At 42.4% G+C, this 13062-nt stretch overlaps 1 protein-coding gene across 2 annotated transcripts in view; it reads right to left on the bottom strand.

Annotated features, from left to right (window-relative positions):
- Positions 1–13062, bottom strand: part of URB1 (URB1 ribosome biogenesis factor) — a 60041-nt gene that overhangs the window by 20680 nt on the left and 26299 nt on the right. The window contains exons 16-26 of one of the 2 annotated variants that reach the window (XM_075517481.1): positions 11035–11151; positions 10231–10369; positions 8964–9134; positions 7519–7715; positions 6721–6945; positions 6000–6179; positions 4116–4971; positions 2762–2963; positions 2386–2563; positions 1201–1259; positions 263–456 (exon numbers count right to left, since the gene is read on the bottom strand). In XM_075517481.1, coding sequence (XP_075373596.1) covers positions 263–456; positions 1201–1259; positions 2386–2563; positions 2762–2963; positions 4116–4971; positions 6000–6179; positions 6721–6945; positions 7519–7715; positions 8964–9134; positions 10231–10369; positions 11035–11151 — 2518 coding nt within the window. Of the gene's footprint in view, positions 1–262; positions 457–1200; positions 1260–2385; positions 2564–2761; positions 2964–4115; positions 4972–5999; positions 6198–6720; positions 6946–7518; positions 7716–8963; positions 9135–10230; positions 10370–11034; positions 11152–13062 lie in introns of both variants that reach the window. The other variant, XM_075517474.1, reaches the window with a different exon arrangement.

Consider the following 13062-nt stretch of genomic DNA (forward strand, 5'->3'; position numbering starts at 1 on the left):
AATCAATTCAAGATTTCAACAGGGTTAAAAAACAAACAAACAGTAGTTTTGGAAAACATAAGTGTTTAAAACTGGTAGCCATAAAATGAAAGCAACATTTGGATCCAAGTAGAGGTAGAATTTAAAACTAAATGCTAATATTCTGGAACTGTTTAATAGCTCTGCAAGCATATGTAGGTGGATAGGTTACTGGATGGATAGAATATAATGCTAGAAAGACAAGATTACCAAATACAGTTAAAAGGAAGAAGATAAAAAATACCTCTTGTCTGGATGTTCGTGCCATCTTCTTCTCTTGACCTCAGTATGGCTGACAAAAATAGAGAGTGCTGCGTGACCATCATATGAAGTTTGGAGAGCTTGACTAATCTCTGACTAAGTGAGGATTCTTTCTTGTATAATAACTGAATAGCAATGTTCAGGACTTTCAAAAATGCTTCATCTCTGTAGCGGTACCTTTAGAAGCAAGGATCACAGAAAAGTCAGACCCCAACCAAAAGAAAAGCTGCTTGAAAACAATCTGTTTAAAACATGAGAACTTTGCAAAGACAGCAAACTTAGTAAAACCGAAACTAATTAAAAAAAATGAAAACACATGCACCTCTTTCCCTGAGCTGTTTTATTTTTCTTAAGCTATACTGGTGTCTTAATTATAAAAAAAAGAAAAGAGAATCAACATCAATCACACTTGTAGCTGCACTGATCTTAATAAAGGATTAGGTTTTTGCCTACTAACCCTTCAGACAGCAACCCTTCGGATTAACACTTCTACCTCCACAGAAGCCAAGATTATCCTAAACTATTTTTTATTTCTTTTACTTAAATGGTTTACATTTAAAGGTGAAAGATCTGATTCTGTTTTAATATGAACTGTATTCAAGAAATACCTTAAATAAAAAGAAGTTATATGAGCATAAAGGTTCTTTATGCCGGTCGAAAAGAAGCTAGTCCAGCTATCTAGTTAGCTATGTTAGTTATGCTAACTGGAGTACAAAATCCAAATCTGCCTGCAGTTGTGCAGGTTCAGGCTCCAATGAAGCCAGCAGACGTGACATAAAGCACATCCTGAGAAATAAGGAGCATCATCAAATCTGACTGAATTCAGGAGAGACAGGGTGTTTCCAGCGTAATGCAGGACAAGGCCAAGTGAACAGAACTGTACCTCCTACAGCACCTTTGGTGCATCTGAGAATTACTTACTTAAGTCCCGTCTTCACAAGGCTGTACCAGTCATCTGGGTCCACTTCTTCAACAAAGCACTGTGCGTGCAGTAAGTGAAAACAGATGTTTACATTGAGCATGTAGAGCTTCTACAGATCATCAAGACCAGCAATTCTTGTTCAACAGGCACGCTAACAACATGCAAGCCAAACACTCAGGTGGGACAATCAAAGGATAACAGGGAAGAATGCTCTTGGATAAAACAATCCTACCTCCTGATTCAAGTGAAACTGCAAGTCTTGTTTTGTTGGTCCTGGGAGCAGGGGAGCATATGGGGTGTATGCAATTAAAAAGCAAGCTGGTCTGTAGGTACCAAAAAACCCAGAGTCTTGAAACTCTTCACACTCCCCAAGTGGGAAAGGAATAAAAAGTCAGCAAGTCAAAGCAAGAGACTGCTACTCAGGTACTAGGTTTTTGTGTACCTACAATGTGCTTAAGCTAACCAACCTCTGCATGTGGCCAACAGGTATGATACCTGGGTGAGCTGGGTGTACATGTTCTTTACAAAAACTGGTCTTCCCTGAAATGCTATAAACCACAATAAACAACAATCAGTTTTAAGAAGACTGACAGCTGCACAGGCCAGCAGTCCCGGTAATGGTAGGTGCTAACTTCATCAGGCCTGAGACACCATCAGGATGAACGCTATGAGGCTATGAGGTGGCCCCTCAGGTCCTGCAAGATTCCCATCCTGCACAATCAGTCATGTCCTAAAATGGAAGTCTCGCCAGAAGCCATAAAGAGGTCAAAGGCATTCGCTGCCTGCAGAGACTTTCGTTTGTATGTCTTAGATGGATCTGCCTACCTTACTGAACTACCAAAAAAAAATAGTAGTACAGAGGGAATGATCAAGTAATGTTCTTTATGATCAAGGTTTGGATTTCTGCCACAGACTTCAGAGGGCATGGCAGGTGGGTCTTGTCAGAAGTGTCTCTATCACTTTTTTGTTTTGTTTTGTTTTAATAAAAACATCCACTGGCAACCTTTGAGTTTTAACTCTTGAACACCTCAAACTCTGATTTTCAAAGGGGACTGTTAGCAGAAAGCCATAATCAAGAACAACTCAAAACAGAAAATAAAGTCCAATCTATATTTACCCAAGATACAAGAGCACAATAACACATATGCGCAGTGTCACATTCTGGCAATGCAGATAAGTCTCACCAATAATTCTTCTAGCCTCAGCAGCATGGACCTCTCCACTTCTTGCTTGCTTTCATCTTTACTGCTGTTGTACATGACAATTAACCCCTTCATGCAGGCTGATAACAGGCGTCTCCTCCAGGAATGCAGCTCTTCAGAGTTTTCAAGCACTCCAGATATGGCATCTGCCACTGTCCAACTGCAGAAAGGTATTTATTTATTTTTTAATGTTATAACATACTTTTTGTATATGCTAAAGAGGTCTTGCAGCCAAAGGTTAAAGCGACAGATTCTCTGAGGAGAGGATGTTATTCACAATATTTGCATTCATGCATACCTATCACAATGCTTTATGGGATAAACCTAGTCCTGAAACAGGGCAACTGGATTTGCCTACCTCTCATTATTTTCTGCTTTCTCAAGAGCAGCAGGAAGCTGGTCAATAAGGTTTCGCAGCCCTTTGCTTTCCGAAGATGGCAACAACTTTGAAAGAACTTGCAGTTTCACAGTGGTCTCATGAGATGCTTCTGTGTCTTGAAATACAGCACAGAGCTCCTTCCACAGAGCTTTCCTCAAGACAGGTATAACAGCTGAGGTAACTGTTGGGAGAGAGCAGGGGACACAAGTTTAACCGTCTAAGTCTGTTAAGCAACAACAGACTTATAATTACAAAAACCCCAAATCACTTTTCTAATCAAGGCCCAGATTACCTAGTTTCTAGGAAATTATACTACAGTAGCTGCTAATCTGCTACAGAGAAGTGCACTCTGTATTGCTCCATAGCACCAGGAAGTATTTAGCATATGTACCAGACAACCACTTGCTACACAGCTGAAATGATTAGACATGGGCAAACAATGCAGACCTTCAAAAGAGGGACAACTTCCTGATAAGAAGCCTTGCCCTTGCATCTCAGGAAGGATGAAACCTTATGAGTCCCATGACCCTGGCCTCAAAGGAAATTTTCCCTCACATCAACAGACAGCTAACAGGAACCTTATAAATCAAGTCAGTCAGATAGGTGTCTCCTCTTCCCATCCTTTACCTTCCTGTGTGCTGACGAGATCTCTTCGCTACTTGAACTTCTCCTAGATAGAGCTGGCCTTCTCCACCAACCACTACAGTCAGCCTGTTTCTATTGCTATTCACATTTGAAATCAAAGTGATCCTGTTCTGTCGAGTTGAATCCTAACTCACAGTTTTGCTGGTAGAAAATTTAACAGTCTTGTCAATTTAATGCTGCTGTTGGTTTGGAAAGTTTTGGACTGTCAGCTTAAGAAGCCATTACTGTAGGAAGCTATATTTGGAGATTTATTTTAGAAGAAAGTTTTGGACTCTTACGCTTGTAAAAGTGAAAGCTTACATTCTGCAAAACCATATGGCTATGGCATTCCACTCACCAGACAGCGTTCTATCTATGCCTGAGAAAAAGTTTTTACCTCCTGTACTAAACCAAGATAAGCATGAAAACAGATTTTCACATGCACTAACCATTAAATAAGGGCTTCAAAAGAGAAAATGTGGCAAAAGCAACTGTAAGAGTACTCTGCTTCAGTCTCACAGCCAAGCTTCATTACAGTCCGTTACCTTTTATGCTGCAGAGGTGTTTATCACAGAATCATTAGAAATTAGATAAGTAACGTTTATCACCTCTACTTATTGTGCAGAGGATCCATGATTTTAAGGCCAGCAGAGCCTATATTGAGAATCTGGTCTCCCAAATCATGCATAGGGATCAGTTGTGGGTTTACCTGCAGAAGGTCGGGTGAAATCATACTGGTCTCTGCATTGCAAATACACATTAATGAGTGGAAGAAAGCTCTCCATGTTTTTCCTGAGGTACTTTCCAGTGGCACTGCTCAGACACCACAGCTCAAACTGCAGCAGGTGAGTCCTACAGTGTTTCACCAGCATGCCCACAATGGCAAGGGAGGTTTCTGACCTCTGGTTAAGGCAGTGAACGTGCACCTCTACACTGACTGCGTGTGCAAGGACTGGCTCACTTTGGAGTGCCTGAAGGAAAAGTTTCTCTAAATCTTTGCTGGGTGATGCTGACATCAATATACCCAAAGCTTTAATGTGCTCTGTGGATAGCAGTAGTTCTCCTCGTTGGGGCTGCCTTTGGTAGCTCTCTGTGAGGAGCTGCACCAAAATCTGTCCATAGAAGCTTAACTGTTTTCCTTTTTTAGGAGATTTTTCAGATTTCTGAGTAGTCAAGCTCATCTCAGGAAGTCGTAGCATGGTTAAAGTGATCTCCTTCAGCTGAGCTGCAGCCATGTATATGTGCAACTCCTCCAGAGCCTCCAGCTGGTGAGACTTCTTGGGAGAGACCTGGCTTCTGTCTTTCCCTGCAGCCTGCAGCTCTTTCAAGACACTTTTCGTGATAGCTTCAAAATACTTTGATAACACGTGTTTGTGATCCATGCTCTGCAACATCGGGGCACCGGTTTTCAACAGCTGGAGCACACCGGAATTGAGGTGAGCCGACAGGAGCTTCACAGTGACAGGGTTTAAACTGTGCTGAGGAAGAGAACGTTGTTCTAAAGCCAGGAACCAACTCTCCAGCGTAGGATGTCTGAAAATCAACATGAGTGTATCTTCTAGTGTCTGTAACAAATGGTTGTAACAATATCACTGAATGGATAATTATAGTTTGGGGGGGGCAAGGGGGAATCATTCATCTGCCTAGTTTCCAGAGCATGTTTATTACAATTACTGAACATGAAATTGTCTATTAACTGGTCAGAGGATAAAAATATTAACGAATTACAAGCACATAAGTACCATTCTTCCAACATTTATGATGTGGGAAGCATGCCTTCACTCAACATTTCTCCACATGTCTAAGCATGTTTCCACAGGAAAACTGTATATTCAGGGGTTTCCCAATACCATTCCATTCTCATCTCCACAATTCCACAGAACAGATGAAAAGGGGGCAAAAATTCACTCCTCCAAGTTTCATAATTTTCATAACCAGGCTTTACACGAGGCTTAGGGAATAGAATTTCTTCTGCAAAGGTAAGTGTTCTCTGTCAGGATCTCTCCTGACCATATCCAACTCAGGGATGAGACTGGATGATGCAGCTTGGTCAAATCTCCAGACAGTAGTTTCGTAACTGCTGGACCACATGCTCAGAGTTCGTAAGTCCTCCTCCTGGACCTTAACAGCATCTCTCTGCATCAACCTGTTTCCATTCCATACAACTCTGTGAAATACACAGTGTATGATAGCCTGTTCACTCCCTGCCCTTCTGAGGACCTGGCAAAAGCTATAGTAATGCTTCTGCAAAGCAGTAAAATCCTATTCAAGCCCTTATACAGTAAGCATGTGACAGACACAATTTAATCCTAACTGAAATCCCAGAAATCCTCATAACTATTATCAAGTTACAGCACTCACAAAGCCTGATCCCTGCTAGATCCCCCATTCTCCGTCACATTTAGCCAGTTCCATGCTTTGGTGATCCGTGAAAATACATCAACATAATTTGTGCTCAAAAATCGTTCATTTTTAAGATCATTTGCTTTATTCAATGGTTCAGCAAAACGTATGACTATTTCCCTAGAGAATAAATCAAATCAAAGTTTACTATCAGGTGAGCTTCTGGCCTATGTATCAAGGGATTTCGTACCTTGTCATTTGAAGACTCCTCTGTAATCAGAGATTCCTCGTCCATAAAGAGATCTGATTCAGTCTCATGCTCTTCTCGTTTCTGCTGATTATCCAACTCTATCTGATTTCCCCGGCACAACAAGCTGCTCAGCAGGTCCACATAGAGGTCAATAAGGTGAGGACCAAAAGTTTTACTAAGCTGTGAAAATACAGACACCTTGGAAATTGAGAAAAGAGAATGATGGGAGCAGAAGGATAATTATCCAACAGGAATAGAAATTAACTAAGAACTTCCTAGATTACAACCTTTTCTGGGAGAAGGAATCACTTCCCTCTATAGAAACCTGATTCTAAGAAAAGTCTCAGGATGCCAAATAAATACTTACAGATTTTCATCTATACTGCGACTTTTGGTGTAACACAGGCCAATGAATTTCACTCTCTGGAGAGGCTTCTTACAGAGACTCAGGAGCTGGATTAAAATCTGGAGTTTATTTGCACTATGCACAGGTAAGGTAACCCATGCAAAGTAAATCCAAGACTCCTCAACAATTAGAAGGATAGACATTTGTTTACAAATTAGGTGCAGGTTTGTCTGGTGCTCTATAGCCTCAGTGAGAGCTGAGCACTTGAAAAAGCTGCAGAACTGGATCCTTAAGTTTTAACAGTCAAGTCATTTGTACTTGCTGCATTAAAATAAAACAAACAAACCCGCAATATCATCACAATATTGCTCTTACACTGCCAAAGTTCTCCACTGTGGATTTCAGGTATAGCAACACATGCTTTACTCCTAACAAAAGCTGTTCACGTGGAAGCTGGGAAGCCAAGTCTCTCAATTTTGTCTGGATATCGTCTTCCAGTAAGGTATTGCTTCCTCTCTCATAGGCTTTCTTTAGCAAAGTGGTAAATACAGAATCCAGGGCCACAGCAGGTTCTTTGCATACCTCCTTGCATTTTTTAAACTGTTCAAAATGGAAAAAAAAGTAAAAAGAAAAATGAAGATGAGTAGGAATCAAGAGTTTCTTTAGCTACCTCTGTTTTGAAATGAGTTCTGTGCTAAAAGCAGGACTGAAGCTCCAGGAGCATACATGTACAGTCCTGCTATCACAGAGCTAGTCAAAGGTGTCCCATGGCAAATTTGCACATGGTCACTGCTGGGCTAACAGAAAAACACAGCAACCCCTAGCACAGCTGGTCCATGCATTCCCAACCCATACCTGGGTGAACTCCAACCACTGCAAACTGGCTCCTCAGGCCACATCACACATTATGCCACACTGTGCCTGATGAGGAGCTCTTGCCTGGGTGATTGCGTACAACGCTTGAGCCCTGGCTTCACTTCCCAACCACAGCACAGACTTCTTGTGTCATTAGAGAAAAGCCCTTGAGCAAATTTGCATCCCAATGCCATCAAGAAGCAATACAGAATTAGCTTAATGTAAATGCACTTTCTGATGGAAATGTAACCTTTATACACTCTGAGGTTTTACAGTAATACTGGCTCAAGCATTCAAGTGACTTCAGGTATTCCATACCACAGGTTCCTGAGATTGCTGGGGTATCCAGAGTTTATAGTACTGGTTAAATCGGTAGAGCTGAGGATACTTAGAAACCTTCAGGGACTGCAGATCTTTATCATAGAGCTGGAACATCAAGCAGAGGGCGAGGGGTTCTCTCTGAGAGTGCAGGAGGTCAGTGAAAACAGCAACAAGATACTCTACAATGTGTGTGCCTAGAAAAGCAAAATAAAAAATGAAACTTCTGTTGACAGAAGTAATCTGCATGAGCAAAGGCACTAGGGCAACCCTCTTTCCTCAACGCCTGGGCAACAGGCCATATAGCACCATTTAGAAAAGTACTGAATGGGATTAAAAGGTGTTTGTCGTAAGCTAGACAAGTGTTCCTGATCCACTGAGGTATCTGGAAAAATCCTCCATACAGTAGCCCTTGTTGAAGTAAATAATCACCCCACTTTAAGATACATGCTCAGGTTGGCCTGTTTCCCTCCAGACAAGCATAAAACTAACTCCGCCTTTACTCTGTTGTGCTAAACTTGTATTTTGATGGATAAGGACCCCAGCCAAGCGCTACCTAAGAGGAAAACTGATTCGTACTGGGGGGAACACACCCAGGTTAACATGCACTGGTTAAATATCGAGGATTTTCTTTCAGAACTGGGACTTTCAGTCCCACCCCAGATGCTAATGAACAGCCAAATATACATAGGACAGGACTTAGTGAGGTGCTGTGGGGTTGGCAAATCCTGCTCCAAGGCCAACTGCTGCCCCTGTGACTCCTCACACTCCACCAAATCCTTTTCTCAAGGAGGTGGTAGAACTTTGCAACATTCACCCCTGAAGCTTCATCTCTGAATAAGTCTTCTTTGGAAAACGCATCCATTTTCTATTCAACAGTCCAGTCCTCCCTCCCCTACTGACTGGTCTCAGTGGAAAAGCTGCCTACAGCCATTGAAACCACATTCCTCTCACAATCTGCATACTCTGTGCTTAAAACACTGTTATTGAAGCGCAACTGCTTCCACACCAAGATCGTCCATGCAGGGACAGTGTCTCTGTACTGCTCCTCAGTCACCTCTATACTGTGCTCAGAGCCTGGGGTCATTCTCCTCCTCCACTTCCCTGCATCTCATAGAGGAAAGGTGGGCTCTCTTTTTCTAACCTGGGCAAGTTTGTTTTCCCACAGTAGGCGCTCCCTAGAGTCAAATGGCAGTTTATAGAATGCCTGCATTTCCATCTATTTTCCCTACTCCAGAAATCAAGTGAGCTTCTTTAGGGTCAGGAAAAAAAGGACAGAAGCAGCTCATAAGCTTTAATGCCTCTCTTAGGCAGGGAACACCATGGATCTGCACCTCTTTCTGCTTTCAACGAAGATAAAATGTCTTGAGGAGCTCACTGGGTAAGAATGATCCCACTTCCACTCCACTAGCATAGATGATACATACAAACAAAAAAGTCTGTACCTGTTCCATTTTCAGTCTGAAGCAACAGTATATTCCTGGCTTCTAATGCAGCAGGGACAACAGCACTGAATGGAAATGTTTGGATAATCATGTCTTCATTTAAAGTGAAGCCAATTTCTTCATCTAAGCCATCACTGCCCTCGATTAGGACATCCACCATATCCAGGACATCTATTAAGCAAAGAAAAAAATGTAAGCAGAGGATTCAGACTAACTAGAAAACAATGGAGGTAGAATCCAACAATCCAGGAATACAGGGCAGCTTCTGAATTCCCAAAGCAGAAAAAAGGATGAAAGACACATTTGTCTAGCAATGCAACGGTAAATGCAACTGTAAAAATCACTGTCTCTTACTGTGGGCTTAACTTTACTTTTTGCCTTTCAACACTGCTGTCCAGCTGACAGAAGTAAGGGAAGGGAAGAGGTGCATCACCTACTGCTATCATGATGGTATTAGGTAAGGACTATCAGAGCATAACAGTGACAGGAAATGTGTATGGGAAAGTACGAAGGAAGCAGCCACTTCCCCATTAAAAGAACATCCTGAGCCGTCCTTGAAGAGCTTCTCAGCTCTGTATGGCCAGAGAACCAAATCTTGGCCATGAAAGAGTCAAAGACAGCTTTAACATACAAAGAAGATACCATGTATTCCATGGCTGGCATTACATCTCTGTAATACAGTTGACTCAAGGTAACTGATCCATCTGGTACCGAGTGTTAAACTACCTCAATTATCCTACATTTATGTACTGCAAAATCCTACGCATGGACTGTTATAGCAGAACAGCTAGCACATGGTAAGCTGTCCAAGTGTCCACACCTGCAGAATTTTTACTTTTTCTGCAGTAGGGCTGTGACCGGTCCCAGAAAGCAGGAGCAGCAAAATTCCAGCTGTGTGCCTGGGAGTAAGAAGCTCCCTGGGCACCCCAGCCCCTTCCTCCTGGATGAACAGATATGAGTAGCCCCAGGGAGAGGAACTGTAATAGTTTTCATTTTCATTAGAAAATGCTGCTGCAGGAGCCTGAAGAGAGATTTAAAATACTGTTAAAATGGTGTAACTGCATCAGAAATTACTTTTGGGGGTAAAGTGGTAACTTTGCAATTCAGATTTCTACTTCTGATACTAAACACAACTGGAGGACTGCATCCTGTAGGTCCTTACTTAAGCAGGATTTCTACAGTTATCAGTCGTCAGTTTGCAGATTAGGGCTAGAAAATTTAGCACAAAGTCTTGGAATTCTCTGTTGTTGAGGGAATCGCCACATACCATCAATGTGAGAGATGGGGATGCTGACGTTATCAGAGTCTTGTTTAAACATATTAACTTGGAGCATACTGGCTTCCTGAACAAGGTCTGCTGCTTTATCTGTATATGGATAGGGGTTTGTCACCAGTTTCAACAGGATCTGTTAACAAAGGTTGAGAGAGAAATGTAAGTGCACAGGCTATTAAGTCTACAGGAACCATATCTTGTTAAGAAAGACTACGTTCTAAAAGTGGTTGGAAGCTGGGAAAGTTTCAGGACGACAACTTCCATATACTTCTGCAGGAATCTGCCTATGGTTACTGCTATACATGGGACACTGGGTCTGATGGAAAAAGAAATGTCCACTGCAATTTCGCACCTAAAGTGCTACCACAGGCTGAGTCCCTGGGGAAACTGCAATGAAAAGGAAGCACTGGGCATTTAACATCCTGAGAAGTAAACAGGAAATGTCAACTTTTCTTGTAAAAGATTACAACTTACTCAGGTCTGATATTTTGTCAGGTATTGCCATATAAAGAAAAGAGGAGATAAGAGCTACCCACACACACAACACTCTACCCTTATATCAACAATGCTGTAATAACAACTCAGTTTTCTGGATTTAATTTTCCTCCAAATCATTTCACTGTCCTCCCACCCAAGACAAGAAAAATGTCACCTCTGTATAAAGAATTACAAACACTGCTTTTCTCAGAACTCATTCACTGATCTTTGACAGGTTTCTCAACAATAGCAACAAAATAATTAGTTTCCATTAATGCTATTCTTGGCATTGTTTATCCAGCTAATTTGAACAGTTGTTACCCTTTCCAAAAATTGAATCACTGCTTCCTTTTTGTCTTCTTTTGTATTATCCAAGTGTTCCAGCCAAACTGAAAGTTCCTTCCACGTGTACTCAAACACTCCGCTGTCACGTAAAACCTGTCCAGAAAACCAAAGGGGAGGGTAAAAAAAAAACAAAACAAAACAAAACAACAACCAAAACTGAAATACAAAACCAAAAAAAAGCACAAATCTTTTTGTATAGCAACTTCATATTTTCTTCTTCTTGGAAATAAAAAAAGAAGAGCAGGTTGATGAAAAGAAATATCTGTCATTCTTACCCCCTCAGTTCAAGAGGCCTTATTCCCACTCACCAGGGCCACTCTAACTGCATAACAGACAGTAAAACTGAATGCACTTTTTAAAACAAAATCTCCCAAGACTGTATCATCTGACCTCAGTGTAACTAGGGCCAAGGCCTAGCGTCTTCAACATGGCTGTTTTGCTTACTGTTCTCTCAGCAAGAGCAGTGAGAGGTGAGACATGACTATGTTACAGGTAATGAATGAAACCCACTGAGCTTTGCCAGACACACACAGGTGCTGTAGGAAAAGGGCAAGCAGCAGTCCTGGGGCAGAGAAAGGAGGGCTTTAAGAATGACCAAAGTAAGAGGGCAAAACATGGCTTAGTCTCTCACAACTGGGACAATCAGCTGAGAGCAACTTCCTTCTGCTCCTGTCTGCTCAGAGCCTCTCCTCCTCTCACCTGCTGTCTGCAGCGCAAACCCAGTACAACTCCACTTGGTTCATGCCCTCACACCAACCATGTGTATGGATGGATCCCATATGCACCCCATTCAAGTATGCTGCAAACACCTATTCACCAGATTGGGCAAAGAGCACATGACAACCTCACAGTGAACGTTCATTCCCATGCATTTGGAATATGAGACTTCTACAAGCACTCAGGGCGCAGGAACCTGCTTCAACACATGCCGGGGCAGTATGCACTGGATCCAGAGGCCATTGTGCTACCTGCAGTGCTGCTCACTGCATTGCTCAAGGTCTATGGTACAGGGACACAGAGGAACAGAGCTGGCTGCAGCACAGAGCCACAGCCAGGGCCAATCCATCTCGCTGGTCCCAGCCTGCAAAAGAGCCCTACGCTGGACAGCTTCAATGGAGCTAGTGTGTCCCCTGTCCCCTCACGCAGCCTGAAACACCAGATGTGTTCCCTGCAACAAGGGCTACTACAACACTGTCTCACACACTGGCAAGGGAAGTTCCCCCTAAGGCACAGCCAAACGTAAGAGCCAGGATAAAGGCTAGCAGGACGTTTGGTCTAACCATGTCAAGTCCTTCTGTTGTCAGCAGTCAGTCAGCACAAACCCTACTGAGGTCAAAGTTGCCTGGACACAGAGCATTTGTTCCCTCCACCTTAGTAAATCTTACTCTTATAATTTCAGGGGAGCAGGCTATACTGCTTTAAGGGGGTTGTACATCTTTATACCATTACAGCAAGAAAAAAAAAGCGCTATACCCTTAAAAACCGCCTATAGAAGGGCTTTTGAAAACTACTGATGCAATATAAAGGCAAATAATTGCTAAACTAAATCAGGCTACTTGTGCTTAAAAGAGTTGGGCAGATGGGTAAACAGTCAAATAAATGAACAGTGGGTCGTGACCACAGAGAGAAGGTCCAGAGAGAAGCGTAGGCATAGTCACGGTTGCTGTGGGGTGACAAGGTAGATACAATTTTACCACAGTCAAATAACACGCATTAAAATATTTAGAAATTTTTGCCCACCTTCATGCTATCTAAATTCAGGCTCTTATCTGAGGCACCTGCATTAGGAACCTGGTGACCCTATGCTCCGTCTGTAAAAGAAATAAAGGAGGAGGAGGGAGAAGAGGAGGAGGAAGAATGGCTGTCTGAAGGACAATCCAGATGACAGGCAATTTGCACTGCACAGTGGTAGAACCACCTGCCCCTCACTCTCAAAAGAAACCTTGACCAGCCTCGCAAGTAACTCTGGCATCTACGTTAAACGACTGTAATTATGCAGGATGA

The sequence above is a fragment of the Mycteria americana genome, chromosome 1 (assembly GCF_035582795.1).
Source record: "Mycteria americana isolate JAX WOST 10 ecotype Jacksonville Zoo and Gardens chromosome 1, USCA_MyAme_1.0, whole genome shotgun sequence".
Taxonomy (NCBI): domain Eukaryota; kingdom Metazoa; phylum Chordata; class Aves; order Ciconiiformes; family Ciconiidae; genus Mycteria; species Mycteria americana.